Genomic DNA, 26,633 nt, shown 5'->3' on the forward strand with positions numbered 1-26,633 from the left:
AGACACTGAAACGACATTTCATGACAGAAAAAGCGCAGGTTAACTTTGTAACATTAATAAAGGTTGCATCCAAATTAGCTTGGCCATTTTTTTCCCAGCAGACATTTTGACATGAGATGGCAGGAAAACCACAGGTGTAATTAATAATATGAATAATTGCTGAATTTCTTTAAGCTTCACACATTTCATGGCTTGTCACTGTGTATCCTGGCTCACTGATGAGGCTTTCAGATGCACTTATTTGTGACTGAGCCATGGTCAATGATATTAATTACACCTGCGCTTTCCCTGCTATGACAAATGGAACAGAGCCATTGCTAATGGTTTTAGCTTCACCTAAGCGTTTCCTGTTCGGACCGGTTTGTGAAAAAGGTCTGTAATGTCGTATGAAACAGGCAACAAACGTGCTGGTGATGTTCAGAGGAAAAATTCCATGTTGTTCCACTCGAGTTATTATGAAAATGTCTCGTGTTGCATTGAAATACCACTTCTCAGTATGGCTGCTGTCTTCTTTAATGCTCTAAATCCTACCTTCATGATTGTTATAATGTTAGAGCTATATGTAACTGCCATGAATGTAACCTGGGTTTATTTTTATGGATGTAACATAACAGTGTGTCTACATTTCCTGTCACATTTCAACTTAAAAGTAATTCCAAACACAACAAATGAATTGACAGTGCTGGCATCCGTTTTTTGTTGCATTACCTGGAATCAAAAATGAAAGAAACTTTCACAGTGCCATTAAATAACCTAGTTTGTCTGTCAGCCAAAAAGACATTTTGCAGCCTCCTCAGAGCACGTCGAGTCTAGTTCCTCAAGCTGTAAATAGATATGCTGAAGGACTTGTTTGTGTCAAACAAAAAGGCCACTTCCAGTTTAGATGCAGGAAGCATTTTTCACAAACGCTTCCGAAGAAGTGATTGCGAAACAAATCAGCTTTCACGGTTGTGTGCGTTTCAAGTACGTTTTCACACTTCACATTGTGCGAGCGCTGATGCAACAGAGGCACATTAGACAGTGTTGTTAAGGTGGATCAGCACATGTAATGTAATAGCAGCGTCTGTAGATGAGGAATCACCAACATCTTCGAGTGGTGAGTTGAGGTCTTTGATTTATGGTTCAAGCTTTAAAAAGTTTTATACAGTTATATACATTTGTTCATTTAAATACCTGTTTGTCTCTTTTCGTACATGTGTGTATTACATGTTTGTTTAAAAGTGTAGGAGAAAAAAAACAGTCCATTAATCATAGTTACAGTTAAACAAATAAAACTGTAACTCCAGCTGAATGTGTTTTTTTTATGGCATCTTTCTGCTGCATAACTCACTCTAGCAGCAACACACGACCTCACATCAGCGAGCAGCAGGATCAAGTGGACTCAAACACAGTCTAACATGCCCTTAAAAGGCATCTATCCTCCTGGCCTGAGCTGTTGCTCTCTTATGTCTGCCAGTAGAGATTGCAGCTCAGTCAAATGAGACTCGTCTTTAATTCATACAGTATGTCTTTATACTATTATACTGAGTATGTGTTATCCTTTGTTTAAGGGACTTTTAAAATCACTGCTATTATTGTTCTGACTTTTCTAATCTTCTGGTCTGGATCATCAGCTCCATCACTGGTAAATGAAGAAGACGGCAGCACGCTGTTGGAGCTCTTCAGGCTTGACAACACATCTCCTCCTGTGATGATCGCAGTCAGCAGATCCAGGTCTCTTTACCAGAGGCTGAACAATGATATCAAAGACAGGTTGGCTGTCTACTCCCTGAGTCTCCACACATCAGCCAACTCAACAGTAAACTTTCTCAGGTGAGGAAAGTGATGCTACTAAGGCACTTGTCAAAAATGTAGGCTGTCTAAGTTTTGATTGTTCTGAATGTTAAAAATGTGAAGCTTAGCTGAGTACCAGTGAGTATTTCTCCTGACAAACACAAACCCTTATGGTGGGCGTGTACCTGAAAATAATAAATATACTATAAATAACATTGAATAAATTATAAAATCACTTCAAAAATCATTATAATCTTACAGCAACAAGCTGAATTATTGTTCTGCTGTATTCGAGTAGTTAATATACACTGAAGGTGAAATGTGACAAAATGATTGAATGAATGAAAACACCACTGCTCTAACACTTATTGCCTGCAGGTGGCCTGTCTGTTATTGTGCAGCAGTTATTATTTTCTACACCAGTCAGAGGCGACAGTGATATGACTATCTGCTGCGGCGATGAGTTTAATTTCCTGCAGATGCCACAGATTTGCATGTGGTTTGTTAATTGCAAAGTCCTTCTCTCTTGTGGAGAAACTGCAGCCTGTTAAACTTGAATTAGCGTGTAAGTCACAAGACAGGATGAGCTGCTTTATATTTAAATAAATGTTAGACACTTGAAGCTCATGAGCTCTTCCCAGAGGTCATGAAAATGAATAATTATGTCACTGTGCCCATGTGACTCTGCAGGCACTAGCAATATCACTTAGTTTGTCTTAAAGGGGAAGGAATCTTTTTTTTTACAGGATTTGTTGTTTTGCCAGATAAACTATGCTGCCAAATCACAATAACCCTCAGTATTACTTAGTTTTGAACTGTTATAGGAGTTATATGGGGAAACAAATGTTCTTAGAGAGGAATATGGTGTGAACACAAACCACAGGTTATTGTCATACCTGTAGCTTACACTGAGGATACAAAGGTCATGTCATCGGTGTTGTTTCTGGGAATTTGGGGGTATTGAGAAGTTGTTTACATTCTGCAAATGCACAAAATGAATTACGTTTAAAATGCCAAAACAAAAAAATCAAATCTAAAAAGTTCTGCAAACTTTTTTGGTCAGTCAAATATTTCCAGGGGGTTGTGGGGCTGTTTGTGTTGGACTCATGGCCCCAGTATCACTAAAATCTTGGCTACAGCCCTGCTTACTGTACAGTCCATTTGATTTAAGGTTAAAGAATGACTCAACTAGTTTATAATTTATCTTCTGTAGTGGTCATTGTTCCTTGTTTTGTGTTTTTTTCATTCTGAAGTTCCCCTTTAAGATTAGTGCTTGTTATTATCTGGTGGCTAAATGTAGAAACCAGCCAATGAAGTAAAGACCTCATGCAATGAACGACATCTCGGTGTAGACTGCATTATCTCCAGCGCCGTTCCCCTTATCTGTGGATGTCCGAGTCTCTTGACATATATGGATAAACCCGTCACCCTGCGGCCTGACAATACAGTCCCAAAATAATCTGAGAGCGCACAGCTGAGCCCCGCTCGGCGCTGCTCGCTGCTCCGCCGCTGCTGCGCGCTGAGAGGAAACAACGCCGTCAAATCTCTCACCAGCGATCAGTGATGACCAAATTCAGCTATTCTGAATACTTATCTCAGTTCCGTAATGCTGGAGGTAAATGTAATAATGTTGTGTCGCGACGGCGAGGAGACGGGAGGAGAGGAGACGGTGGGAGCGACGTAACGCCAGAGCCGGAGTGAGTCTTTTGTTATGGGCTGTTTGACACAGAGGCTGCGTGTGTGTGTGTGTGTGTGTGTGTGTGTGTGTGTGTGTGTGTGTGTGTGTGTGTGTCCTTGTGCGCAACTGAGATCCTCTGTGTCGCTTTAGAATAGGATGAATAATACACGTTTAATCTCAATAACACATCATCTTAGCTGTAATTGCATATTTAGATTAAATAAATGTACCTAAATATAAAGATTTAAGGTCCTTGTTTGGATTAACACTATCCCTTAAACAGTGCTTGTGTCTGTCTACAATAACACACATCACATTTAAGTGTAAATCAATACAAATGGGGTTTTTTTCTCCTTTAAAAGGGATGTTGACCCGGTGGTCTTCGCCATCAGGAGAGGGGACGTGAAGGCTGTTAATGATGTGGCATCATCCGCTGCTCACCGCCTGCTGAAGGAGAACAAAGATGGGTGGATACCTCTGCACGATGCTGCCTTCTGTGGACAGACGGAGTGCTTGAGGACCCTTCTGAGGGGTATGACATTGAAAGCATCGTTTAGGTTTCCAGACAGTGTTAATAGGGAAAGGAGAACGTAGATCTGTTCAGAGCAGTGTTTTCAAAATGAGCTGGTTTGTGTGATATGTTTATTTTCTGCTCCAGCCCATCCAGGTTCAGTAGACAAACGTACCTTGCAGGAGCAGACGGCCCTGCTGCTTGCTGTCTCTTGTGAACACTCGTCATGTGTGCGATGCCTTCTGGAGGCAGGCGCGGATCCCGACATCAGCAGCAAGAACAAAGAGACCCCTTTATACAAAGGTGCAGCTGTGAAATCAGTTGTATACAACAGAGCTATTTAGACAAATTGTATTGTGTATCAGCCAGGTGTTTCCCAGAATTTACTCTGTGTTGTATCTGTTTCTGTAGCCTGTGAGTTGGAGAGCGTGGACATGGTGAGCCTGATTCTGTCCTATGGTGCCACTGTGAACCAGCGGTGTGGTCAGGGTTGGACGGCCCTCCATGAGGCTGTATCCAGGAACAACACAGACATCTGTGAGATGCTAATAAGAGCTGGGGCCTCAATTAATCCACCCAATACCTACAGCATCACACCACTCATTGTAGCAGCTCAGCAAGGACAGATGAGGGCACTGTGTTACCTTATTGGAAAAGGTACTTTTCTGCACCAAACACTTCTTTTCATATTTCTGATCCCCATTTAAAGGTTATGAAGGACTAATGCTTTTCTGCAGGTGCAGATGTGAACATGCAGACGTGTGATGGTGTCACAGCGCTGCACGAGGCGAGTAAAAATGGCCACAAGGAAGTAGTAGCGGTGCTGTTGACCAAAAACGCTGATGCAAACAAACCCACAAACTCAGGACTGCTGCCGCTTCATGTAGCAGCCCAATATGGACACCATGAGTAAGTGGGGATACTATTACTTATAAGTATTTTCAAAATAGAGAGTATTCAGATGCCAAATATGTGGTTGTAATGTGCAAAAGAGTGGTTGCTGCAAATTGAGCAGTGTTGTATGAGGTACTCAAAAGTCATACTTGGGTAAAAGTAAAGATATCTCATTAAAATTTTTACTTTGGTAAAATTGAAAGTCACCCATACAAGTAGTACTTGAGTAGAAGTCATAGAGTATCTGGTATGAAATGTACTTAAGTATCAAAAGTACACGTAAAAGTACATTAAACATATATTTACATGTATGTATAAACTGTATACCTGGCGTTGACGTTATCGTCCTTGCCAATTATTAGATCTGATATTCAGCATTTTTCTGATTATCAGGATCAGTTTTTTTTTATCTGATTGCAGATAAAATACATCTAATGAAGATGCACTACTTTGGCTCTGATGCAGCATGCAATCTGCAAAGTAACTAGTAACTAAAGTTATCAAATAAATGTAGTGAATTAAGTACATTTGCCTCCAAATGTAGTGGAGTGGAAATATAAAGTAGCAGAAAATTAAAACACTCAAGTAAAGTACAAGTACCTCTGAGTTAAGTACAGTACTTGAGTAAATATACTTGTATTTGTTACCTTTATGTATTTTGTGTTGTTGACATTCTCACTCTGTGTTCAGGCTTGTGTCCCTGCTCGTCCCAGTGACAAGTCGAGCCAGGCTCCGCAACAGTTGCATCAGCCCCCTCCACCTGGCAGCAGAGCACAACAGACACACTGTGGCAGCTGTGCTACTGAAGACAGGTGCAGATGTAAACGCCACACTGGCCCACAGTCACTCAGTCCAGTATGCTGATCGACGCGCAACAGCCCTCTACTTTGCCATCGCCAACGGCAGCACCGAGACAGCAGAGGTGTTACTAAACGCAGGCGCTAGTCTAAGCCTGGACCCAGTCAGTCCTCTCCTGATGGCGGTACGGCAAGGCTGTGTCAGCACTGTGTCCTTACTTTTGGAGAGAGGGGCCGATGCCAATGCCACAATCCCATCTCATGCTACAACATTCCCCGCTGTTGTTGCACTTTGCATGAATAATCTGCCTCTACTCAAGTGCCTTTTGGACAATGGTTGCGATGCCCTGTCTTGTTTTACATGTACACACGGCAGTGCCCCTCATCCAACAGCAGCTGGGTCCCATATAAGAGGTGGCAGCAATGGATATGTTCTGCAGAATGAAAATATGCTTCATTTAACCTGCAGTGAGCCACCAGAAGGAGCAACACAGGTGTGAAAAATAAGCAAAAACAGTGCCAGATTTCACAGCAACTGAGATTTGTATATTTTTTGTGAGCTTTTTTTTCTCCTATTTTCTTCTTCAGTTCTGTGAGTGGATCTCAACTTCAGTTATGCGTCAATGGGCCGGACCGATCATAGACCTGCTGCTGGAGCATGTTGCTAATGTTCAGTTGTGCAGCAAGCTCACTGAACTGCTGGACAGCCAGGACGAATGGCTCACCGTTAAGAGGAAGTCACGTAAGCATCAGACAAAATCTTATCAGTCACTAGCATCCTAACATGCAAACATGTCACTTTCACTTCCTCAAACATATTACACAAAAGTGTCTTTTCTCTTTTGTCCCCAGTGTCACCTCGTCCACTGCTGCACCTTTGCAGATTACGGATTCGGACCCAAATGGGGGGAGACAGACTGAAATCTCTCACGTGCCTACCTCTGCCAGACAGACTGATCAGATACCTGAGCCTGGCTGACTGACTTTAAGATGAACGTCAAGCAATATAGGCATCAGAGATGTGACTAAATTTATCATTCTGTGTTTCTTTTTTTAGTTGAATCTGTAAATGCAGTTCTCTATGTATAAAACATCTATTTATAACATGAGTAATGTGACTATAAGTTTCTTTAATCTGTCTGTCAGATTGTTTTTTAGTTTTATAGAAAGTGATAAGGAAAAAGAAAAGATCTAGTGCCCAAAGGAGTTCTCAAGGGAATTTGAATCTTTTATTTGAAAATAAAAGGCATTGTTTCAAATGTGCCTATCAAACATTACTCTGACAAAGAAAAAGCAATCTATGTCCCACATTCTATTCTCATAGTTGAAAGAGGAAACTAAAACAGGATGCTTTCATTCATTTGCATGACTTTTGGTACTTGAAAAAGAAACATCACCATCTGTAGAAACCTAAAAGTAGAAACCTTTTAACTTACTGTCAGTTTTCAGATACTCAGAGGCACCAGACTGCCATGAAAGTGAACAAGAGGAAGCTATTCTGCAAGTGCAACTTAGTCCTTTAGATTTAAACAATAAAAATAGATGAAGCATTCCAATAAGTGCTCGAGGAAGTGTCTCATGTACAAATGTTGAAAGAGTTCAAAGAGAAGAATAATTAGGCTAGTCCTATTTACACATTCTGTGTGTGATGGGTCCATTAGTAGAGTAATTAAATGAATCCAAACACACTGAAGATGGGGGACTGGACGGTGGGTTTGGTCGGTATGGGTTTGACCACAACGTGCGTGTGAATTTTCTGTCCATAAGGATGCTCAGGTCTCTCCATCTCAGCCCCTGCTGTTTTACTCCACAGTCCCAAGGGCGGATGGGGGACAACAATGTGACTGTGGAGGACTTGGTGTCCGTGGTACTGGAAGGGGCAGCAGCCGCACACACTCACACAGTGGTGAGAGGTCAGGTCCAGTTTCAGAGTGTCTTTCTCCGCAGAGCTGCGTCGACTGGACGCAGACAGTGTCGCCTTTGCGTCATCATCATAACTCCTTTTCCTCTTCTCGTTTTCGCTGCCCTCAGATGCGCCTGCAGGGTTCTTCCTCAGTCCTAAATGTGGGCGCTCCCTCTTAGTTTGGGTCAGCTTGGGTTCCTCCCAAAAGGAGGCTGGTAGTTGGCGTTTCCTCATAGGCACCTGCTCCACAGCGCTGCCCACATTCTCCACACCTTGAGCATCCGAGCTGGCCTTCTCTGCGACCTTCGCACTCTGGTGAACAGTCCCCGCCGGTTTGGCGCACCCGTGCTCTGCAGACCTGTGCGTGTGGCACCTTGGGACTCGGGAGTATTTCTGAGAGAAACGCTTGAGTTGTTTCTGCAGATATTTCCTGTGATCCACGGAGCGTCTGCACGGAGCTGACTTGTCCAAGGCCGCCTTGATGTCGCTGGATGCCAAATTCACAAAATTCAGCAACGTCTTGACCTCACTGTCTGCGTTTGCCATTTTGTTGCAATGCTTTTGAACAAATCAGTCCATGTTAGAACTTGTAGTCCACCACCAAGTCCTGAGAGGGAACCAGAAAAACAAATTCAAGCGCTGCGTAATTACGCATTTCTCCCTGTTTTACGAACTTCGCAAGCAAGCCTAACTTGAATGTGATAATGTGCAATAACCCTTTACTCACCACTGCTGGATGAGTCCAGAGTCTCTCTGAAACACCGAGCACAGACACTTCTCTCCAGGCTGCAGTAGGGAGCACTTCAACAAGCTGAATGAATATAAACTCCTTGTAGTTATGGTGCTTTCCTTGAACCAATCAGCGACCCCAGGCCCCTCACAATGCACCCCAATCAGCCTCCAAGCGCCCTGGTATCGGATTCTTCACCATTGCAAATTGTAGTCATGGAGATCTGGAAAAAGCCGCTGAGGGGATGCGATATTTTTCCTACACGGTGATTTCTGCGCCAAACATCTCCCAAAATCATGAGTGCGCGTGAAGCAACACGAGTGGAATTTCTATTCTAACTTTTATTCTGCTGCTAATGTTGAGTTTGTAACACAGATACCCCTCATACCCTCCCCAAGAGTGATGTCAGCTGTAGGATTTGGGGAGGAGGGTGGGGGGGATCTAAAGAGTGCATAACCATGGAAAGGGGCTTGAACGCTCAAGAATCTTGTCTTTCTGTTTGCCCCCTCAATCGAGCGACACAAAGGCTGAATTACTCATTCAAACCTCGCGGGACAAAGGGAAAGGAGCTGGATAGCACTCCTGCATTTGTAGTCAAACATTTAGAGACTTAAATCGAGTCGTCATGAAGGAGAAAGAGTCGGACAAAGCCCATAGAATTGCCATCAGCAAACATTTTCCTGTGTCATATTATGGGGTCTCCATGGCTCCCTCTGGCCCATGGACAATAGCACAAGTTTGCACACTCGAATACTGTCACCCTGCCAACGGCAACAAGGGCCCAAAACAGGACAATCCCCAGAGAAAGCATGGGCTCCGCGGGGAAGGTTGCAATGGAGGAGGAAAAGGGGACTTGTGAAATGCTAATTGAGCTTCATCCCCTTATTGAAGTGGAAAAAGAGTACCTATCGTTCCATTGAGCCGCAGCAGCAGTGGAGTGAGATGTGAGGAAACTGTTTGCCTGGTAAGTAACACCTCATGCCTGTGAACTGCACTGCCCTTAAAGCATCCCGAACCAATCTAGCATCAGGACAGGGAATCTTATAAAAAAGAAAAGAAAAGAAAAAGGAAAGGAAAAAATCTGCAGAGGCTACAGGCCATTTGTTCAGAGGGAGCTGCAGCAGGCTAGATGATTGATTGCCTCATTCACTCAGTTTGGGGTTGTCTGAGGAGAGCCCTGCAGGTCTATATGTGCTCGGGCTGGTCTATCTTTTTAGGCGGTGCATCCCTCTTGTTCTGAAGAGGCAATGGGACCCTATTGTCCTCCTCTCTTCTTCTTCCCTTCACCTCTCTGTTCTGCTGAAAAGGCCAATTAACAATGGGGCTCCCCTCCCCTGGCCTGTCACCCCACTCCTGTGCTTTTGAAGTGAGGGAGAATGAGAAAGAGACTGCGGAAGCATAGTGGCATCCATAAATCCAATCCAATGTGTCGCTGTCCTTGTGCCAAGACAGGTGGACGGGATGTGTGTTGATCATTTCAGATATTTGGAGGGTTATTCTATATATACCTAAGCAGTTTTAGAGGGTCATGGTACCAGCCTGCACACAACATCAATCCATGGAACACAGACAGACATACCAACATACAAGTAACTGCTGCATGTGTGCACCTCTCGTTATCCAACACACTCTCATTAAAAACAAATGAGGAATGGATGTTTTCAGCTCCATAGTAAGAGCCACAAGGAGCATTCATTTATGGACAATCATGGTTAAGTAGGCCTAATACTTATATAACATGAGCAATAATTTATAGGTAAGGCTATAAGTTAAGAACTCTAATATAAGTACAATAAATGCAATAAATGCAACTCTACACGATACTGCACTTCACTCATATTCCTTTTCTGTTTTGTTATACAGACAAAAATGCTTAATTTATCCATTCGCACTTGATTTGTTAATATATTTATATGGAGCACCTTAATGTCATGTGTTGCCGGACCTTCCCACTAGATGGCAATCTACCTCCACTACCATACAGCCAAGCTGGACTGTTACAATACAGGAGAAATACACAGATACTAAAGGTAGATGCAGTTGAGTTCATTTTCTCAGAACATTAATTTTCTTTGAATGACAGCGGGTTTTAAAACCTCTCGTTGTCTGATGTAATGTATTTGGGCTCTGTTTGTTTGCAGGGGTGCTGATTAAGTATCTTGGCAAGAATAATAACAGTGAAAGACCACAGTAATCTTATTAAGAGGTTTCCTTATCTGACTTTAAAAGGGATGTGATGTATGTTTGTGGCAGATTGAGGCAGCAGGAAGGAACCAGGAGGATGTAGTGCTTTTCTCTTGTCAGATAATCGATAGTGGGACAGACTGTAGGAGAGGATGGATGAGCTGAGCTGCTGGGCACACTATATGCCAAACCCAGGCTTGTTGTGCACTTCAGAAAACTCTGAAAAATCTCTGCATTGTGCGCGCAGATGCAGTTTAACAGCAGCTGTGGATTTTCCACTCTAAAAGTCATCCACGGCTCTTGTGCATGAGCTCACCCCATTACTGTGTGTGAAGAGCTTTTTGATAGGCAAGAGACGTGATAAACGCTCAGCCTGCAACAAAAGGCTGTAGATGCTGAATCCATTGATCTTAATCCAAAGTTGCTTGAATAGTTGGCTTTGATGCTGTTTGTGTTATTTGGAATGAGCAGCCTGTGACACGATTGGCTGTCACTTCAGTTATTTAAACCACAAGCGATGCTTTGAGAGGAACAGAAGTCATTTGGGTATGGCAGATATGATTGTGGATTTATGAAACATGAATAAGCAATGTCATTTACATACAGGCTGGGAAAGAGACATGGCCCTGTAAAGCACCTCCGATCCCTTGTTGAAGTGCCTTTAAGCAGGATGATGGATCTTTAACAGTGTAAAGGATGGTGCTAACAAAGCTCTCTGTAGTGGGTGCAGAAGTGGAGTGTATTTAAATTGTGTAGGGCTGCAAATTTATTTATTTTTATGATTGATGAATAGCTGTAAAATGTTAGAAAAGAACGGTAAATGATACAGGAGAGTACTGTTCAGCTGTTACGGCTTTTCTACACAACAAAGGCTCTACATAGAGACATAACATATGAAGGATGCCAAGACCAGATTTCAAGCGAGAAACCCCACAAAATGTATCTTTTTTCTTTCCTTTTCTTGAAGAAAAGCAACCATACCCAAGGTTTAACAGAACATATATGCATAGAGAGTAGGTGTGGGTGTGTGTTGAAATCACGAATAGCCAACATCATAAAAATCGTGAACCGTAGAGTCTGTATACAAGGCAACTGTTCTGTAGAAGCAATAGACGTAGTGCAAACTATGAAATAAAGAAAAGTTATTGGATAAATATGCATACATTATGCACCACTGGCGGACTCAGGGGGGGGCCCGGTGGGGGTGATCACTCCTATATTTGAAAAAACGATGCAAAAGTGCCCTCTTTGATGCCCCTGTGGTAGATAAAACACAATAAAGTGCCCTGTGGTGAAGTGCCCTCTCTTCACTATAAGTATATCACGAGTTTCTGCCCCCCCAGACATGTGGTGCCCTTTTTATTTTTTCGCCCTTGGCCCTCAAACAACCTGTGTCTGCCACTGTTACAAGTACAGCTTGCAGGATTTATATAGAGAATTATGTAAAGTAACTCAAACATAGGTAATACAGGTACTTTTCTAAATGTGCTGATGTAAAACAACGTGGTGGTGCCAAAGAATGATCTCAGTACACAGATCCAAACGTGACTCTGCTGTTAAAGGTTTTGTTCCTCCCACTGTCTGTGAACTATTTGACTAAATTCCAATAAACTGTGAATGTCACGTTGGCTTTCAAGCACCACGTTCATGGCTGTGGGCTGTGGGGTAATTTCATAACTGTGCCTAGTGGAGACCACCAACAACATTATGCAACTCTGCACTTTACAAAAAAAAAAAAAACCTCCCAATTGCAGTCTGATTTTTTTTTTTCCAGCATCACCTCTTATCACCAGTGTGGTGTCAGAGGTGACAGTGTCAGGACACACCATGAGGTGTAAAAATAAACGCCTAATAAATATCTTATAAATGCCTTTTGTTGTCGAGCATTAGCAGTAAAGTGCCAGGTTACATCAGTGTTGTTTATCTCAGCCTACTTTGGGACACTGGACCACGGAGTGTTCTTGCAGGCACATCAAACATGGGTACGGCAATGTGTTCAGTCGGTAGGCGTCTTGCACTTTCTCTCTCCCCCTCCACTTGACTTTAATTCGGTCTAGTACGCGTCATCCTTACGGACTCGCCTCCACGCATTGTGGGCTTATACTTTCTGCCTGGATCACTACATATATATATTAAATTTAAAATAAATAAAAAAATACAAATAAAGAAATCAAACATAAACAAAACAAACAAATCCCAGCTGACATTACCCGACGCCTTTATAAGCACATCCCTTCTCCACGGTGTGTGTGTGTTTTTAAAGGAGGTGGTGGAGGAGGTGGTGGTGGTGGAGGAGGAGGTGTGTGTGTGTGTGTGGGGTGTGGGGGGGGGGACTTTTTGAGAAGCGGAGGGCGAATTTGTTTGAGCACACACTGTCAGGACTGAGCTGATGTGAGCGCCGCATCAAGTGCGCGGCGGTGATGCTCCCGTATAAAACAGCCCGCTGTATTTTGGCACAGAGGGGGATGCATCAGTTTAACCCTCGGCTCTGCCCTCCGGACTCGCCCATACAGTATTCAGCCTAGATAAGTTGAGGGGATGTGTGAGCCCGTTGCGAGGAATCCTGCCGCACGATATTCCTGAGGATCTCTCTCTCTGCTCGTCTGTGCGTGTGTGTGTGTGCGTGCGTGTGTGTGTGTGTGTGTATTTTTTTTTTCTTTTTTTTTTTTTTTCTTCAACTTCGATGGCTTGAGTGGCCCATTTGCACTCATGCTTGCAGCCGAGGAGGGATGTAAGGTACGGGCCATCTACCGCCCTCACATTGCGCGGAGTAGCGGCGTGATTCAGGTCGCTATCTGAGTGCCAATAAGACAAAAAACTACTTTCGAGATGTGAATTATCGAGATTTGCTACTCATTCCCGCCGGCTCGCCTGTCCTATGCTCTCGACAACGGGATTTCAAGAGGAAAATGATTGTGGCATAAACTATTTCTGGAGACGCTTGTCACAGATATCGCCGCTGAACTGGACAGGGTGGATGGTTATTTCCCAAACTGTTCAAGCCTATGTATACTGCATTCATTTGTTGGAAACGCTGCCTAGTGTCTTCGAGAACAGCGCAAGAGGAATGCTGGTCCAAGATCTAATGCCATTTACTTTAAGTTGTTGGCCTTTTTTCTTCGGTCACTGCCTTCTCTCACTGTTTTTACTCTCATGCCAGGTAAGCAGCATGATCAGGCGCGCCACTTGTCAATTTACGCATGAGAAGAGGTTGCACTAATGTAGCTGGAGTTTTATCTTCCGATGGACTCTGTGGAACTGATTGTGTTTATTTTTTTTCATGCAACTTGTGCATTATGCTGTAATCAATATTGCATGTGTGTTTCCACAGGATGCTGGGGTCACCAGTCCAGGGCAACACCTGTGTTTAGCATGCATGTGTAGAGTTTCCACTATAAAAGGCATGAGAAAAATAGCTATGCACACACACACATGCACGCACGCACGTACACGCACAGACACTCAGCTCTCTTGTAGTGGGAACATGGAGTAGCCCACTGTGTTTTTATGATAACAATATTCAGTTATCCCACCAGGATCCCTGCAGCAGGCATATGTTAGTGATGAGTATTCTAACCTCTGCCCCGTGCTGCTGCCTACAGATAGTGGTGAGCTGTTGTTCACACGCACACAGTGTTGCCAGGGTTCATGTGTAATGTGATCTGCTTGAGTTTCCAAGTCCACCCACGCACACTCCTCGGGGCAGCCTGCTGCCCACTCTGTTGGTGGGTGGTTTCTTACAGGGAGCGGGCTGCAGCCATAGACGTGATACTATTCTGCATGTACTACATACACAGCAGCCCCAGCAGTGACAACAAAGCTGGAGCCGTGATATGAAAAGAATGCTGAGAGGATATCCACAGTGCTGCTAACTGAGAGGCTGCTGAGTGTTCAAGCATCTCCATTTGTGCCGCACAGTGTTGTGCTGATGGTACTTCTGAGTAATGCACTGAAGGACGGATGCCTCAGTCATTTCAATGCCTCTCTCTCTCTCTCTTTCTCTCTCCCTCACCATAAGGGAGAACTCCAGAGGTCATGCTCACGGACTGTGGCGGAGAAAGTTAGTGAAGAGTGCCAGCTGGCATGCCACTGTCGAAGATACCCTCCCCTTCCTCCTCCACCGCCTCCACCGCCGCCCCCACGGCTACTGGGCACCACAGGTAAAGACTCCCATCACAGTCTCCCAGGTTTCACACCTGTCTCCCTCCCAAGTCTGCCTGTCTCACTCTCAGTCTGCTCTCGCCCCACAGTTGGATCTCATTCCTAGCCAGATGCAGGTGTCAAGCGACTGGCTAGTCTGAAGAAACTGTTTTGACATGAAGTGTTTCCTTTTATATTCGAAAGAAAAATGTACCATCAGCTCCCCTCCCGAGATTGCTGTGTGAGTGCCCGTGCATGGGCGCAGTTTTTTGCACGTGCGCCTGTGTGCGTGTGATAGAGCCAGCAGGATGTTGACAGCTGAACACAAGACTAATTTATGCCGGGTCTGACCTTGGGGAGTACCCAGCTGCCTGTGAAATCCATGCCTGCTGGGCTGCCAAGCTCAGTGGTTCAGTGGTAGGGTTTCCCCCGGAGGACCCCTGATTAAAACACAGATGAGTTAATTAAATTAGCTTTAATTTGATAGAGATAAGGGGCTAATGAACCAGCCCAGTAGTTCCAGCTTCATTTGAAGTTGAGCTGGCGGCTATAAGGGTGTGTGTATGTGTGTGGTTCGTGTTTAGAGCTTGTATACAACAAGGACATGTACCTGTGTGAAGCTGTTGCCTGTTGAGGCACTTTTCCCTCTTCGAGATAAATCCACTGACAGATAGGCGAGCATATTTCACCCGCCTGCTCGCTGAAACTTGATATGATTTGTATGTAGTCTCAAGCACCTTAATGAACAGTGCACTGAAATATGGGACAGGCGTTGCTGATGATGCAGCCATTCTGAGCTATTACTGCGACTCTTTAGCATCACTCACCCTGAGCCTTTAATATTATGAGTAGGGAGGAGCACTTAATCATTAAAGTCTCAACAGACAGCAGTGTAAAGGTTTTAATCAATCAGTTCCAGTGATTTTTCTCTGTCTGGTCAATTTAAATGGACCTTTATTTTCCCCCCAGTGACTCGCCATGTGAGCCACCTATGAATCGAGAGTTATAGACCCTTCTGTGAATGTTGGTCACTGCTTAAATGCTGTCAGGACCATCTGACTGTGAAAGTGGGGGGGTTGAATGCCCAATTGCGGCCAACGCATGAGTGGAACGCTGCATCTCCAGTGTTTGATGCCTCCGTACACAGCAGTATGTCACGATAAATATGATAAGCAGGCCAATTTTTATTCCGTTTCAGCATTACACAGAAATGTTTGCAGAGGGTGGAGACGCCATGAATAATTCTTCAGTTCTCAATTTAATCTATACAGGCGCATAATTATCTTGATATCCCTCCAGTAGCCCAATTTGCAGAACGGTTAGAGCTGAAATTTTGCTTTAAACTGAAGTCTTTAAAAATGCAATGAATATGCATAGCTAACGTGCAAAACTGGGACAATGACTGAGACCATATCTATCTTCTGAAAGTCTCCAAAAAAAAAAAATGTGGAAAAATTGGCAGTTAAGTAAGTCTGCGTGTGCTAAAAATGGTTTCCGAAGTCCTTCAAAGGAGTGTGCTTTATCACAATGAAGTAGATCCTTACCACTGACTGAATTAAATCCCACAGCCGTTGACAAAACGCAGGATTAAAATGGAAGTTTGGCTGAGAGGAGCTTTTAAATTCATAGTGACTTATGACGTGGTGTGCTGGACCGGGGAGAGCCGTGCCTTTTTTATTCACTCCGTAGAAATGTGCTGTGCTGGAAAAATAGTCCACAGCATTACTAAGGAGTATTTGTTGCTATGGTGTAAACCCTTCCTCTCATTCACAACAAACTAACTGTAAGCGCAGGAGCTACGAGTTTGTTATTGTGTATCCACTGCAGGAGCATGAAACTGGAACAAACCAGCGTTCGTATAGATAGATATGCACATGACTAAACTGATTTATAGATGGTGGGAGAGCATCAAATGCTGCAGAAAGAGAGGAGGGAAAGTTCTGCATTACAGACACGAAGTTGCTGATGCACATAATGTTATTCAACATTCCTGGTGAGTGGTCTTACTCCACGGATCTAATGTGGAAAGAGCAGGAGGTTCCTGCAACAGTAATTGGTGTGGACAAGAGTGCTGGTGTAAGGAAGGCTGACGGGACCTTAAATGATTCATGGTGTCGGCTTGGATATCTTTGAACGTTGAACCTAAGACCTACAGAACAGGCGAGGACACAGCGACTTCCCATCTCAGAGAGCAGGATCACCTCCATGCCGCTCTGTTGTTGTATTGTATAATGCAATCACCAATGATCTAATAACAGCGATCAGCATAGTGAATGTTTTTATTTTCTCAGATGCATTATATTCATTCTCTTCTTCTGCATCCAAATCTCCTCCTGCCCCTGCTTCTTCTTTTTTCTCTCTAAGTGGCAGAGCCCATGGTGCCCTTGTTGACGCCCTGGTGGATGGAGATGGACATAATAGTGCTTGGAACGGTGGGCTGTGCCTCAGTCGTCTTCCTCCTCTCAGCCATCATCATCTGCTACAAGGCCATCAAGAGGTTGGATGTCACTTTTTCTGCCCTGTTCTTACTTTCAGTTAAATTTCTCAAAGTAATGACAAATTGAAATAGGAACTGTCACAGCTGGAATACTCTGCATATCATGTGTAATTTGACCCACGGGAGGCTGAATTATCTTTGCTGCCTTCAAGTGGGAATGACTAAGGAGGCTGCGGTGACCCTGTCATCACCCTGCCGGGTCGCACTGAGGTCAGAGGTTAGATAATGGAATTGGCTGTAAATGTCAGCCAGGAAGATCCACTACACTGACTCACCCAGAAACATCCTATGTCCTAAATTAATTAATTGAGCTACGTGACTTTATGAGACTGTGCTGATTTTCATTTGCATAAGTGTCTTAAGCTTCCTCGAATGGCAGCTGGGTTCATGAAAGTGGAAGCAAGAGGCGAGCGGAGGAATCCCAAGACGCCCACTGTTGCAGCGGGAACTGTTTTCTCCCATTTGGCTTATTAGAGAAGAGGCTGCGTGAGGTTTTAGCCCGCAGCACAACCCAGACCCAATTCTCTGTGTGACATTCAGGCAGCTTGGTGTCACACATGCACTCTGACATCCACGTTAATGTTCGCAGACATTTAACAAACACTCGCACACACGTCCGCATCGTGCAAAAGCAAGAGAGGCATGCAGGGGATGCTTATGTGCACCCATCCATAAACACGCACAACATCTTTACATACATAGATACATCATGTTGGCATATTTACACACTCCATAAAATGTGGCGTAAACAGTGACTCCCTGAGAACGGCCACAGATGTGTGTGCTAAATTAGGCAGCCACTTCTGTGTTTTATTTATGTGTATTTAACTTGATTTAGTATGATACCTTTATGATTTTTACGGAGCTGTATTAAGCCTGCACGCCAGATATGGCTTTCCTCAGCAGAACTCTATTTCTCCTTTCTTTAAACAACAAATAGGCAAAGTCAGGCAGCGGAAGTAATGGGTGGTTGGCTCAGGAATTCATTATGGCAATTCTCCAGCCCCCTGTGTAGCCAAGGGGCACCTTTTTTAATGCAGCAGTGGTAGGAAAGTGTTGTTGCAATACGGGCTCTAGCCCCAAACCCAAGTCATTATTTATGAATTAATTTGCGCAGTCATTCAGTCGCAGGCCACATCTTTTATACATGCAAGCGGGTCGTGTCCTGAAGCTCTGTGGGCTCTAGACTGCAGACTTTGTGCCATGGCCAAGCTGCCCTCCACTCTGAATGAGAAGGGAAAAATACTCAGGTCCAGCCAGACTGGCTTCATTAGACATTCATTAGTCACCGTCCAATAGGAGAGCGGTCCAGGGAAAAATGTGATTCCTTTAACATTTGTCACGGATGCTCTAATCATCCATCGTTCCTGAGAGGAAGGGAGAGGACACAACACAGCGGAAAAAGGACAGAAAAGATGTTGTCTACCAAAGCAAGCAAAGGCAGTAATTGAGCGTCTTAGTCAATAACAATGTGAGAGAGGGTTTGTCAGTGAGAGAAACACAGCCAGTTATATATAGCCCTTCCAGCCCCTCCGTGCTCCGGGCTTTCCCAATGAAAATCAGCTGGCCAAGGGCCAAGGCCTGAGCACCACAGACAGCAGAGGAGCTAGCTCTGCAGGTCCCAGCCCTCCTGGCCTTTTGTTATTTTTTATAATCTTTGTCTGCCAGTCATCTGTCAGAAGCAAAGGGGCTGGAGAGGAAAAAAGCACTTCCATACAATTCTATTCAGCGTCCACAACACCAGGGAGGCTGGTGTATGCAAGCATAGAGAAGAGGATTCAGACACATGCTGCGTTTCAGTGTTGCTGTGCCATTTGAGGCAAAAGACATGATGCTGCAGTCCAGGCTGTCAGCCATCCAAGAAGCCAAAACAAACAAAACTCAAACCAAGTGACTAATGAAGCTAGACGCTTTTCCCAATCACTTACCGCTTGGGGAGGCTTGTCCAAAGACAGATAATACATCACAGCTGGTCCTGTCCAAGGGCAACACAGTATATCCAAAATACTACATTAAGAGGAGAATACTTGTCAGGCAAAATGGTTTGAAATCTAATATTAACTAATACATTATTAATCTCATGTTTTATTTTCAAAATGACAATACCAGCTATGTCAAAACTGGTGACAGATTTTTACAGTCTGTTTTTTAATGCTTTTTCTTTGAACCATAGCATGTTACTCTAATTTCCAGATGGCTGGAGTAATTGTAAACAGCTCAACACATGTCCCAATTTTCGCCATGATCCATTCCCCAAACTTCAAACAGGAAAGTGTGCTGTGATTGCACAGCTTTGATATGAAATATTCATCTAACCTGTGAAGTGTTGTGTTGCCACCTGCCATGTGTCAACAGCATGGCATCTATTATTGAAGGCCTGGGTAGAGGTCGGTTTGAGGCCCCAATGCTCTGCCCTGTGTGGTGGCCCAGAGCGACATGGTCAGTCTGAGCAGAGATTACATCCTGGGAGAAATAAACCGGGTCCAAGCACCTTCCAGCAGGCCATAGATCACCAGTGTGGAACAACATTTTACAGCATGACAGATGAAATACTGACCTGCCAAAAAATATCCAAAATGAAAATCATTAGTGAGCAGCAAGGACGTTGCATAACGTTAAACGAATATCGACCCTACTGACGTTCTATTCTAAGTCGAAGAATTCCCAGACTGGCTGTAAACAATGCCATCTGTCCCTTAGAGAAAACTTTGGTATATCCCAGCTCCCCTAGCTGCAGCCAATCGGCCAATCATCTCCCCCGCAGCAGAATGTGTTTCCACCCCGAGGCTGGACAGTTTCCTTTTTGAGGCTTTCCCCAGGTACCACAGGGACACAGCAAGCAGCATCTGTCCTACATAGCCAGCATGTATCCCTGGTGTCCTCAGCCATACGACCCCTCCCAGCTGACAGAGTCCCACAGGAAGTCTTAGTCACTGTCTCACATTCTGTTTACAACTTTCCTCGAGAGCCATTGACTCACATCAACAACCCTGATGCAGTTATTCACAATCATCTAGCTCATACATAATGCTCCAAAATATTAACACAAATATCAATCTGAGACTATTAAATGACAAAGAAAGCTCAGTGGTCAGTGTTAAACTTCAGTCAAAAGTAAGGAGAATAATAACAATTTGTATCGCACCCAGCCCAAAATGCTTAACCAGACAAGATCAGATGAAAATAAGAAATTACTTTAAGAAAAGGTTGCAATAATAGTAATAGCAATAATAAAAAACCAAAGTTCAATCACAATACAATAACACATTAACAATCATACCAGCAAAGTTACAGGAGCAATATGTAGATATTTTAGTTGAAAACATTGTTAAAAATTACTAAAAGTATCAACAGAAAGTGAAGAAATAACAGTTTTGATGTTAATATGTACGGTATTGTATTACAGAGATATCTACTGAAGTGAGCATGCTAACCAGCTAGCCCTGGCCTGTAATAGTCTAAAGCTGTGTAAATATAACACTCCCCTCGTCCCCAAACTCCCAGTCCGAACCGCTAGCTGCACGGCTAACTGAGCTAACTAGCTAAGGGCAGCTACTGTTAGCAGCTGTTAGCAGTTATTCTGAGGATATGCTTCCCCCTATTTGTTTTCAATATCAATTTAACAAGTGCCCAACTCCTACATATTGCTCCTGTAACTCAAACCAGCCACGACACCCGTCAACAATTTCACGTTCCGACCCATGACTACTATCATGAGTACTGATACTACTACTATCTATCTAGTACATGACTACATTATTACTTGAGTACTCAGTTCTCCAGGGCCAGGCCACACCCATCGTTCAACTCAGCCTTCATTTTGATCTCAACTACACACCTGTAAAGTTCCACGATTGCGTCTTGCGAGGTTCAGGCACTATGGTGATTACAAAATCTGTCCACAGACAGACATATAAACACCTGGCAAGATAGTCAGAATCACGTCCGTGTTAGTTCCAACTACAATAGGTGTAACCAGGAAGACATTTTGCAAATGACACACACAAACAAACATGCACACACACACACACACACACACACACATACAGAGTCACAGTCTGAAAACATTACAAGCCGCCGTTCCACCGCGCCTGGTAAAGAAAGTTCTTCTTTATTTTTTTAAAAACTTTGAGAGAGTTTGCTGATCTAATATCAAGGGGAGGGTGTTCCACAGTTTAGGGCCATAAAAACAGACTGCAGCCTTATGAGATGTCTTTTGGGACACTTTTGGAACTTCGAGAAAAAAAAGCAGCAGAAGATCTGAGAGTTCTTATTGGGACAGAAAATGAGAGGCAGTTGTTGATGTATGAAGGTGCTAGATTATGTAAGGCTTTGCAGAGAAGTAAAACGACTTTAAAAACTAATTGTGCGGTAAAAGATACAGGTAGCCAGAGGGGATTTGTGATTAGTCGAGTAGTCGATTTAACGTTTCTACCCTCGCTAGGTGGCACCAAAAATACTAGTAGGATAATTATTATTTTATTCAATTGTTTTATTTGAATCACACGATGACATACTTTGTTGTGAAATGTCATCTTCCTTGTCAAATCTTACTTGACAATAAATAAACCATCAAATCACATCAATTTTATTTATATAGCCCAAAATCACAATCACATTGCCTCAGTGGGCTTTACAATCTGTACAGTGAACGACATGCTCTGTCCCTAGACGCTCAATTTGAGTGAGGAAAAACTTGCCATATTGAGAAAGAAGTATTTTTAACAGGGGGAAATAAAGATGGAAAAAACCTCAGGAAGAGCAACAGAGGAGGGATCCCTCTCCCAGGACAGACAGACATGCAATAGATGTCGCATGTAGAGAACAGAATAACAAAATCACAGTTAAAAATTTGCATTGACAGAATTTCTGACACAAGTAATTATACAATATATGTGAAGTGTGTGGATCCAGGAGGACGTCTGGGCAGGCCGAGGCATCGCCAAGCGGTGCCCGAGTCACATGACCTCCACTCCACCATGGTGACCTGGAAGAGGGCAGGCAATAAAAACAAAAATATCAGAATGAAGAGACAACGAATTTTACAGAAGTATGGATATAAGGAGATAGTAAAATAGAAGAATAAGCTTTCATCACAAAGGTTAACAATGCGGATTAGCTGGTGCGTCAAAGATGAGTGTTTTCTTAGACGAGTCGTTTAGTCTAAGTAAGTTTTAGTTGGCAGTGCAGTGATGCCAGCAGGCAGAGAGGTAATGTGATGTCTGTTTTGGTACTGGTCAAAATCCTGGCTGCAGCGCATTCTGAATTACCTGTAATTTTCTAAAAGGCTATACAGGGAGACCAGTGAAAAGAGAGTTGCAATAAACTAAGTGGCTTGTAATAAAAGCACGTATCAGCATTTCAGCATCATTCGGAGTTAAAAATGTTCTAATTTTGGCGATGCTCCTCAGAGGTCAAAGTGATGTTATTCTTATAGACAATATTACAACAAGAGTTAGCTTATAGTGGTGAGGCTGTACACAGCGGTGCTTTGAGATCACGTCAACATGCTAACATAGCTACTCACAGTGACAATGTTAACTCTGATGCTAAGCAGGTGTAATGTTAACCATGATAACAATCTCAATTTAGCGTGTTAGGATGCTACCATTTTGCATTTGCAAGGTTGATGGGAATGTCATTCTGTCTGCAGGTATTTGGACAAATTGAAATGTTTATGGTCTCACCAAAGTTATTGCAAATAAGTTCATGGCAGTCCGTGTGTGGGCGGACAGACAGACTGAAATTGCTATCTGTAGAGTAATGCGACAGAGGAGCCACACTGTGAGTGTTTACCATTTAGACCCCATTGAGGTTTTTTTTGGTTGAGTCGAAGCCCTTTAAAGACTGTTAAAGATCCCGAGCGTGACTTTAGTGACAGATGAAAGTTTTCCTGGAGTGACTTCAAATGAAAACCTGGATGGAGTTGCGCTCAGCAGGGTTCCTGAGGAGCTCTGATGAGCACAGGAGGTGGAGGGGCGGAGGTGGTAAACAGCGCTGAAATGACAGCTGAAAAACAGCCAGAGACAGGAACGGTTTTATAACCCGACAGCAAACAAGATGGTTGTTTAACAGGTGTGGTGAAATTAGATTGGCTTCAGTGCATGGGAGCAACAAAAATGACAGCTGACCAATTGAGGTGACAGTGAAGGGAAAATGAGCATGTGCAAGAAAAGTGCGCATACTAATTGAACAGCAAGAAATATTTCAATCAATCAATCGTGCAATTTCTAGAGAAATGTCCAATGTTGTTATTTTACAGTCTCAGATTGATTATGATTTAGAAAATGTCTGTGGAAATAGACATGGGGCTATGAATTATAATTCAGTGTGTTAGCCATATAATAAATGCTACAATTTTCAAGCTCACAGTGTATGCATGCATGATGTTTTTTTTTTTTTTTTACTAAGATCATGTTAAAGGTGTTGATTCGCCCTAATGATAAGGCTTCGAGTCCATGGACATAATAACAGAAACACCATCAACCATATCAGAAAGTATATAATGCAATACCGAAAACGACAGCACCAATGTTCTCTTAAAGCTACTTCATGTACTTTCTGCTGAACTTTGAACTGTGGCCACTGATAGGATGGCACATGCTAAAATATAAGAGCAAACAGTCATTAGTAACTAAGAAACATGGATCGCTAAAAGCTTTGTAAACAAAAGAAACCACATGTGAAAAACTATAAAACAAAACAACCACCCTAAAAGAAACAACTAAAATATAGAATATAAAATCCTCCACAAGAACACACACCATAAGCAATCCCAACATCATTTAAAAAAAAATAGAGGTAACGCTTTATGTTAAGGTCCTTGTAATAGGCGTTAGTTAATGGGTAATAAGGCCAAAAAATTTTGTGGGACATTGTGGTTAATTTCAAAGAAATTTCAAATATGTTGCTTGGTCAATACCACCTAGTGTTCCCGAAATTACCAGCCAAAGACTTAACACTGTCTTCTAGCTCAATAACTACGGACTTGATTGTCCTTTAACTGTGTTTTCAAAGGAATTTTAAAATGTTTAACTCAATAATTTCAGTTACACAGTAACATCAAGTTAGCTAATATTAGCTTCCTTCATCTTTAGCTCCTGGTCATACAAGACCAGAAAATGTTGTCGCAGCAAAACCCTGGAGTGTATCATACTGAGCAACATTTTCCATCTTTAAAAAGGAAGATTGAGTTATTTCTTTACTCAAAAGTTATAAAGTCATTAAAATGTATGTCCTCCCCTCTCTGACTCAGTCTCGACAAAAACATACACTCAAATAAACTTGGCAAACGTAGCTCTTCTCGCAGGGCTGTTGCATTGGACTGCATTATATCATGTGTGAGCTCATTTCACCCTGTAAGGATTCCCTCTCCGTATGACACGCGAGAAGGGAAAAAGACTTGTGCTGGACTGGACTGGGAATGACTGTTCGTCAAAGTTGGACTGGCCAGCCAGGGCTTTCAGAGGAGAGGAGACACTGAGCTAAGATGTCGCTCAAGGGTCCTCTGTGGCAATGAAGGCAGTGTACAGTGTTGAGTGGGACAATGACTGTACTAACTGTATTCAGATCTGTCTCTGAGTTACATAAGCCTGAGCAGGGGAGAGCAGCTGAGGGGGTCGGTGCAGAAGCCACAGTACACTGGACAAATATAATAACCACAAAGGCACTGAGGAGTGCATGAAAAGGGCTGTATTGAATGATACAGCTCTTCACAGGCCAGCAGCAGCACCGGGATCATGTGTTGCAGCTTTATTTTGCACCATAGAAATGAGTATTACAGCGCAACCAGTGTTGACGGGGAATTTCACAGGAGGTTATGTATCGATGTTATTCCCAAGTTGTTTTGACAGCCACATACATACTCATTACTTAGAGGGAAGATTGCATCTACCAGTCAGAGCAGGTAATTGCCTCATCCCCTGTGTTGCAATGTCTCTATGCCTCCTGTCTCCTTGCAAACGTGACCTTTGAACATTGAGCTTATTAGGAAGGATCGCTGAGACCAGCATATCCACCCGGAGCAGGCCAAGAAATCAAATCAGCCTAAAGGTTAACAGTCTAGAAACTCTGTTTAATGACATGGCCTGTAGCTAACGTCACATCTCTTTTGTCAAGGAATTTGTTCTCACTTTATCAAAATGTTTATTCGCAGGAAACCACTACGGAAGGAAGAGAACGGGACGAGTCGTGGGGAGTATGCCATGAGCATCCGTAACAAGAAGGCCATGGGTACGAACAACACTGTGGTATAGACTGTCTCCTGGTAGACGCAGGAAGTGACATCGCAATTACCGTCTCTCACCTTTCCCCTCCTCGAATACCACAATCCCTTTCTCACCCAGAATGCAACTGGGTTTTACCCGAGGTTTTCAAATAGGTAAACCTTCCCTCTTTGCTTGGCATGTTGCCCGGACTGAAGACACCATTCAGCTCACGAGGAGCTGTAAAAGATGGAAGGAAAAAAAATCAAGGCAGAAAGGACAGAGAGAAAAATCCACAAACCCCCTATGGTGTTGAAAGTGGCACAGCAGGCTGAACATTATGCTCTTAGTAACAGCAAGTGTTGCTGACAGGCTGGTTGGCTGCTGGCTGGAGAGGGACTGTCTGCCAGTCTGCCGCAGATCCAGACCTCACACACTGTTGACATCTGCAATGGAACAACAGACAATACAGCAGCCCTGCAGTCCCACGGGCGGCCGGACAGGACAGCCCCATCACACACAATAAATAAAGTGCATGCAGTTTTTACAGAGAATGCAACGTTTTTTATATTCCAAATCCACACACTGTCCATCTTTTGTTCTCCATTTTTTTGAGACAGATGCTCTGTGAGAGGCATGATGTTACTGTCGGTCCTGGCTCTGACATGTGGATTCATCTGACTATGCAATTTAAAGAAATCCATAGGAAAAAAAAAAAGAGGAGCAGCGACATCAACATGGGACGTTCTGGTTGTTGTACCATGCCAAAAATGCCACCGAGGAGTTCAATGTAATATACTTCAGTCATTCATCGATTTATTTGCTCTATTTATTTATTTATTTATCTACCTTTGAATTTATTTTTCTACTCAGAAGAGAAAAAAAAACTGTCTTGTAAGTTACTCACATCTTTACAAATCCTGAACATCTTGATGAATTCATCTTACTTCTTGATAGCTCTGTTTTTTTAAGTGAATAATTTATAAACCATATAATTCATTTGTGATGCTCCGATGCTTTAAGCCTGCTGTCAGTTTGTTGAGACACTGATGCAGAAAACACGCTTGCTCTGCAAAGAGTTTTTTGGTATCAGTTGCTTTGTCTCTGGGAGTTTGATCTGCTTTTCTCTGTTTCCCTGAGACCTCAGATGAAGAGTCAGGGGTCTCTATGATGTGCTACGTGAATGTGTGTTTTCCAAACATTAGTTCTGTGCTGCATCATTTGCCAGCCCCCATTTGAGATTTGTCAACCCCCCTCAAAAGTTTGACCTGCTATCTCGAGTCATTTGGTTAAATCTTGCTGTCTCTGGGTCAGTTAGATGC

At 43.2% G+C, this 26,633-nt stretch overlaps 3 protein-coding genes across 3 annotated transcripts; 2 read left to right on the forward strand and 1 right to left on the reverse strand.

The window, feature by feature from the left end:
* The first annotated feature begins 1,007 nt into the window (after window positions 1–1,007).
* On the forward strand, window positions 1,008–6,762 carry LOC141010853 (ankyrin repeat and SOCS box protein 2-like). Its single transcript, XM_073483977.1, has 9 exons — window positions 1,008–1,096; window positions 1,614–1,812; window positions 3,814–3,983; window positions 4,110–4,265; window positions 4,374–4,619; window positions 4,700–4,871; window positions 5,547–6,147; window positions 6,242–6,395; window positions 6,506–6,762. The coding sequence occupies exons 2-9, from the start codon at window positions 1,691–1,693 to the stop codon at window positions 6,634–6,636; spliced, it is 1,752 nt and encodes a 583-aa protein (XP_073340078.1). The 5' UTR covers window positions 1,008–1,096; window positions 1,614–1,690; the 3' UTR covers window positions 6,637–6,762.
* Window positions 6,763–7,322: 560 nt separating this feature from the next.
* Window positions 7,323–8,102, reverse strand: LOC141010073 (protein FAM181A-like). Its single transcript, XM_073482872.1, has one exon. The coding sequence runs from the start codon at window positions 8,100–8,102 to the stop codon at window positions 7,323–7,325; it is 780 nt and encodes a 259-aa protein (XP_073338973.1).
* A 5,246-nt stretch (window positions 8,103–13,348) lies between these two features.
* Window positions 13,349–25,362, forward strand: prima1 (proline rich membrane anchor 1). The gene is made up of 4 exons (XM_073482855.1): window positions 13,349–13,630; window positions 14,489–14,630; window positions 16,975–17,107; window positions 25,263–25,362. The coding sequence occupies exons 1-4, from the start codon at window positions 13,349–13,351 to the stop codon at window positions 25,360–25,362; spliced, it is 657 nt and encodes a 218-aa protein (XP_073338956.1).
* The last annotated feature ends 1,271 nt before the right edge of the window (window positions 25,363–26,633 follow it).

The sequence above is a fragment of the Pagrus major genome, chromosome 16 (genome assembly GCF_040436345.1).
Source record: "Pagrus major chromosome 16, Pma_NU_1.0".
Lineage (NCBI taxonomy): Eukaryota > Metazoa > Chordata > Actinopteri > Spariformes > Sparidae > Pagrus > Pagrus major.

What these genes read in the sequence shown, in the direction of transcription:
- LOC141010853 (XM_073483977.1), top strand. Translation starts at nt 1,691, where the DNA reads ATGATCGCAGTCAGCAGATCCAGGTCTCTTTACCAGAGGCTGAACAAT. An exon ending in CTTGAGGACCCTTCTGAGGG is followed by an intron (nt 3,984 to 4,109) that starts GTATGACATTGA and finishes TTTCTGCTCCAG; the next exon opens with CCCATCCAGGTTCAGTAGAC. An exon ending in GCCCAATATGGACACCATGA is followed by an intron (nt 4,872 to 5,546) that starts GTAAGTGGGGAT and finishes CTCTGTGTTCAG; the next exon opens with GCTTGTGTCCCTGCTCGTCC.
- prima1 (XM_073482855.1), top strand. Translation starts at nt 13,349, where the DNA reads ATGCTCTCGACAACGGGATTTCAAGAGGAAAATGATTGTGGCATAAAC. An exon ending in TGTTTTTACTCTCATGCCAG is followed by an intron (nt 13,631 to 14,488) that starts GTAAGCAGCATG and finishes CCTCACCATAAG; the next exon opens with GGAGAACTCCAGAGGTCATG. An exon ending in TGCTACAAGGCCATCAAGAG is followed by an intron (nt 17,108 to 25,262) that starts GTTGGATGTCAC and finishes GTTTATTCGCAG; the next exon opens with GAAACCACTACGGAAGGAAG.
- LOC141010073 (XM_073482872.1), bottom strand. Translation starts at nt 8,102, where the DNA reads ATGGCAAACGCAGACAGTGAGGTCAAGACGTTGCTGAATTTTGTGAAT.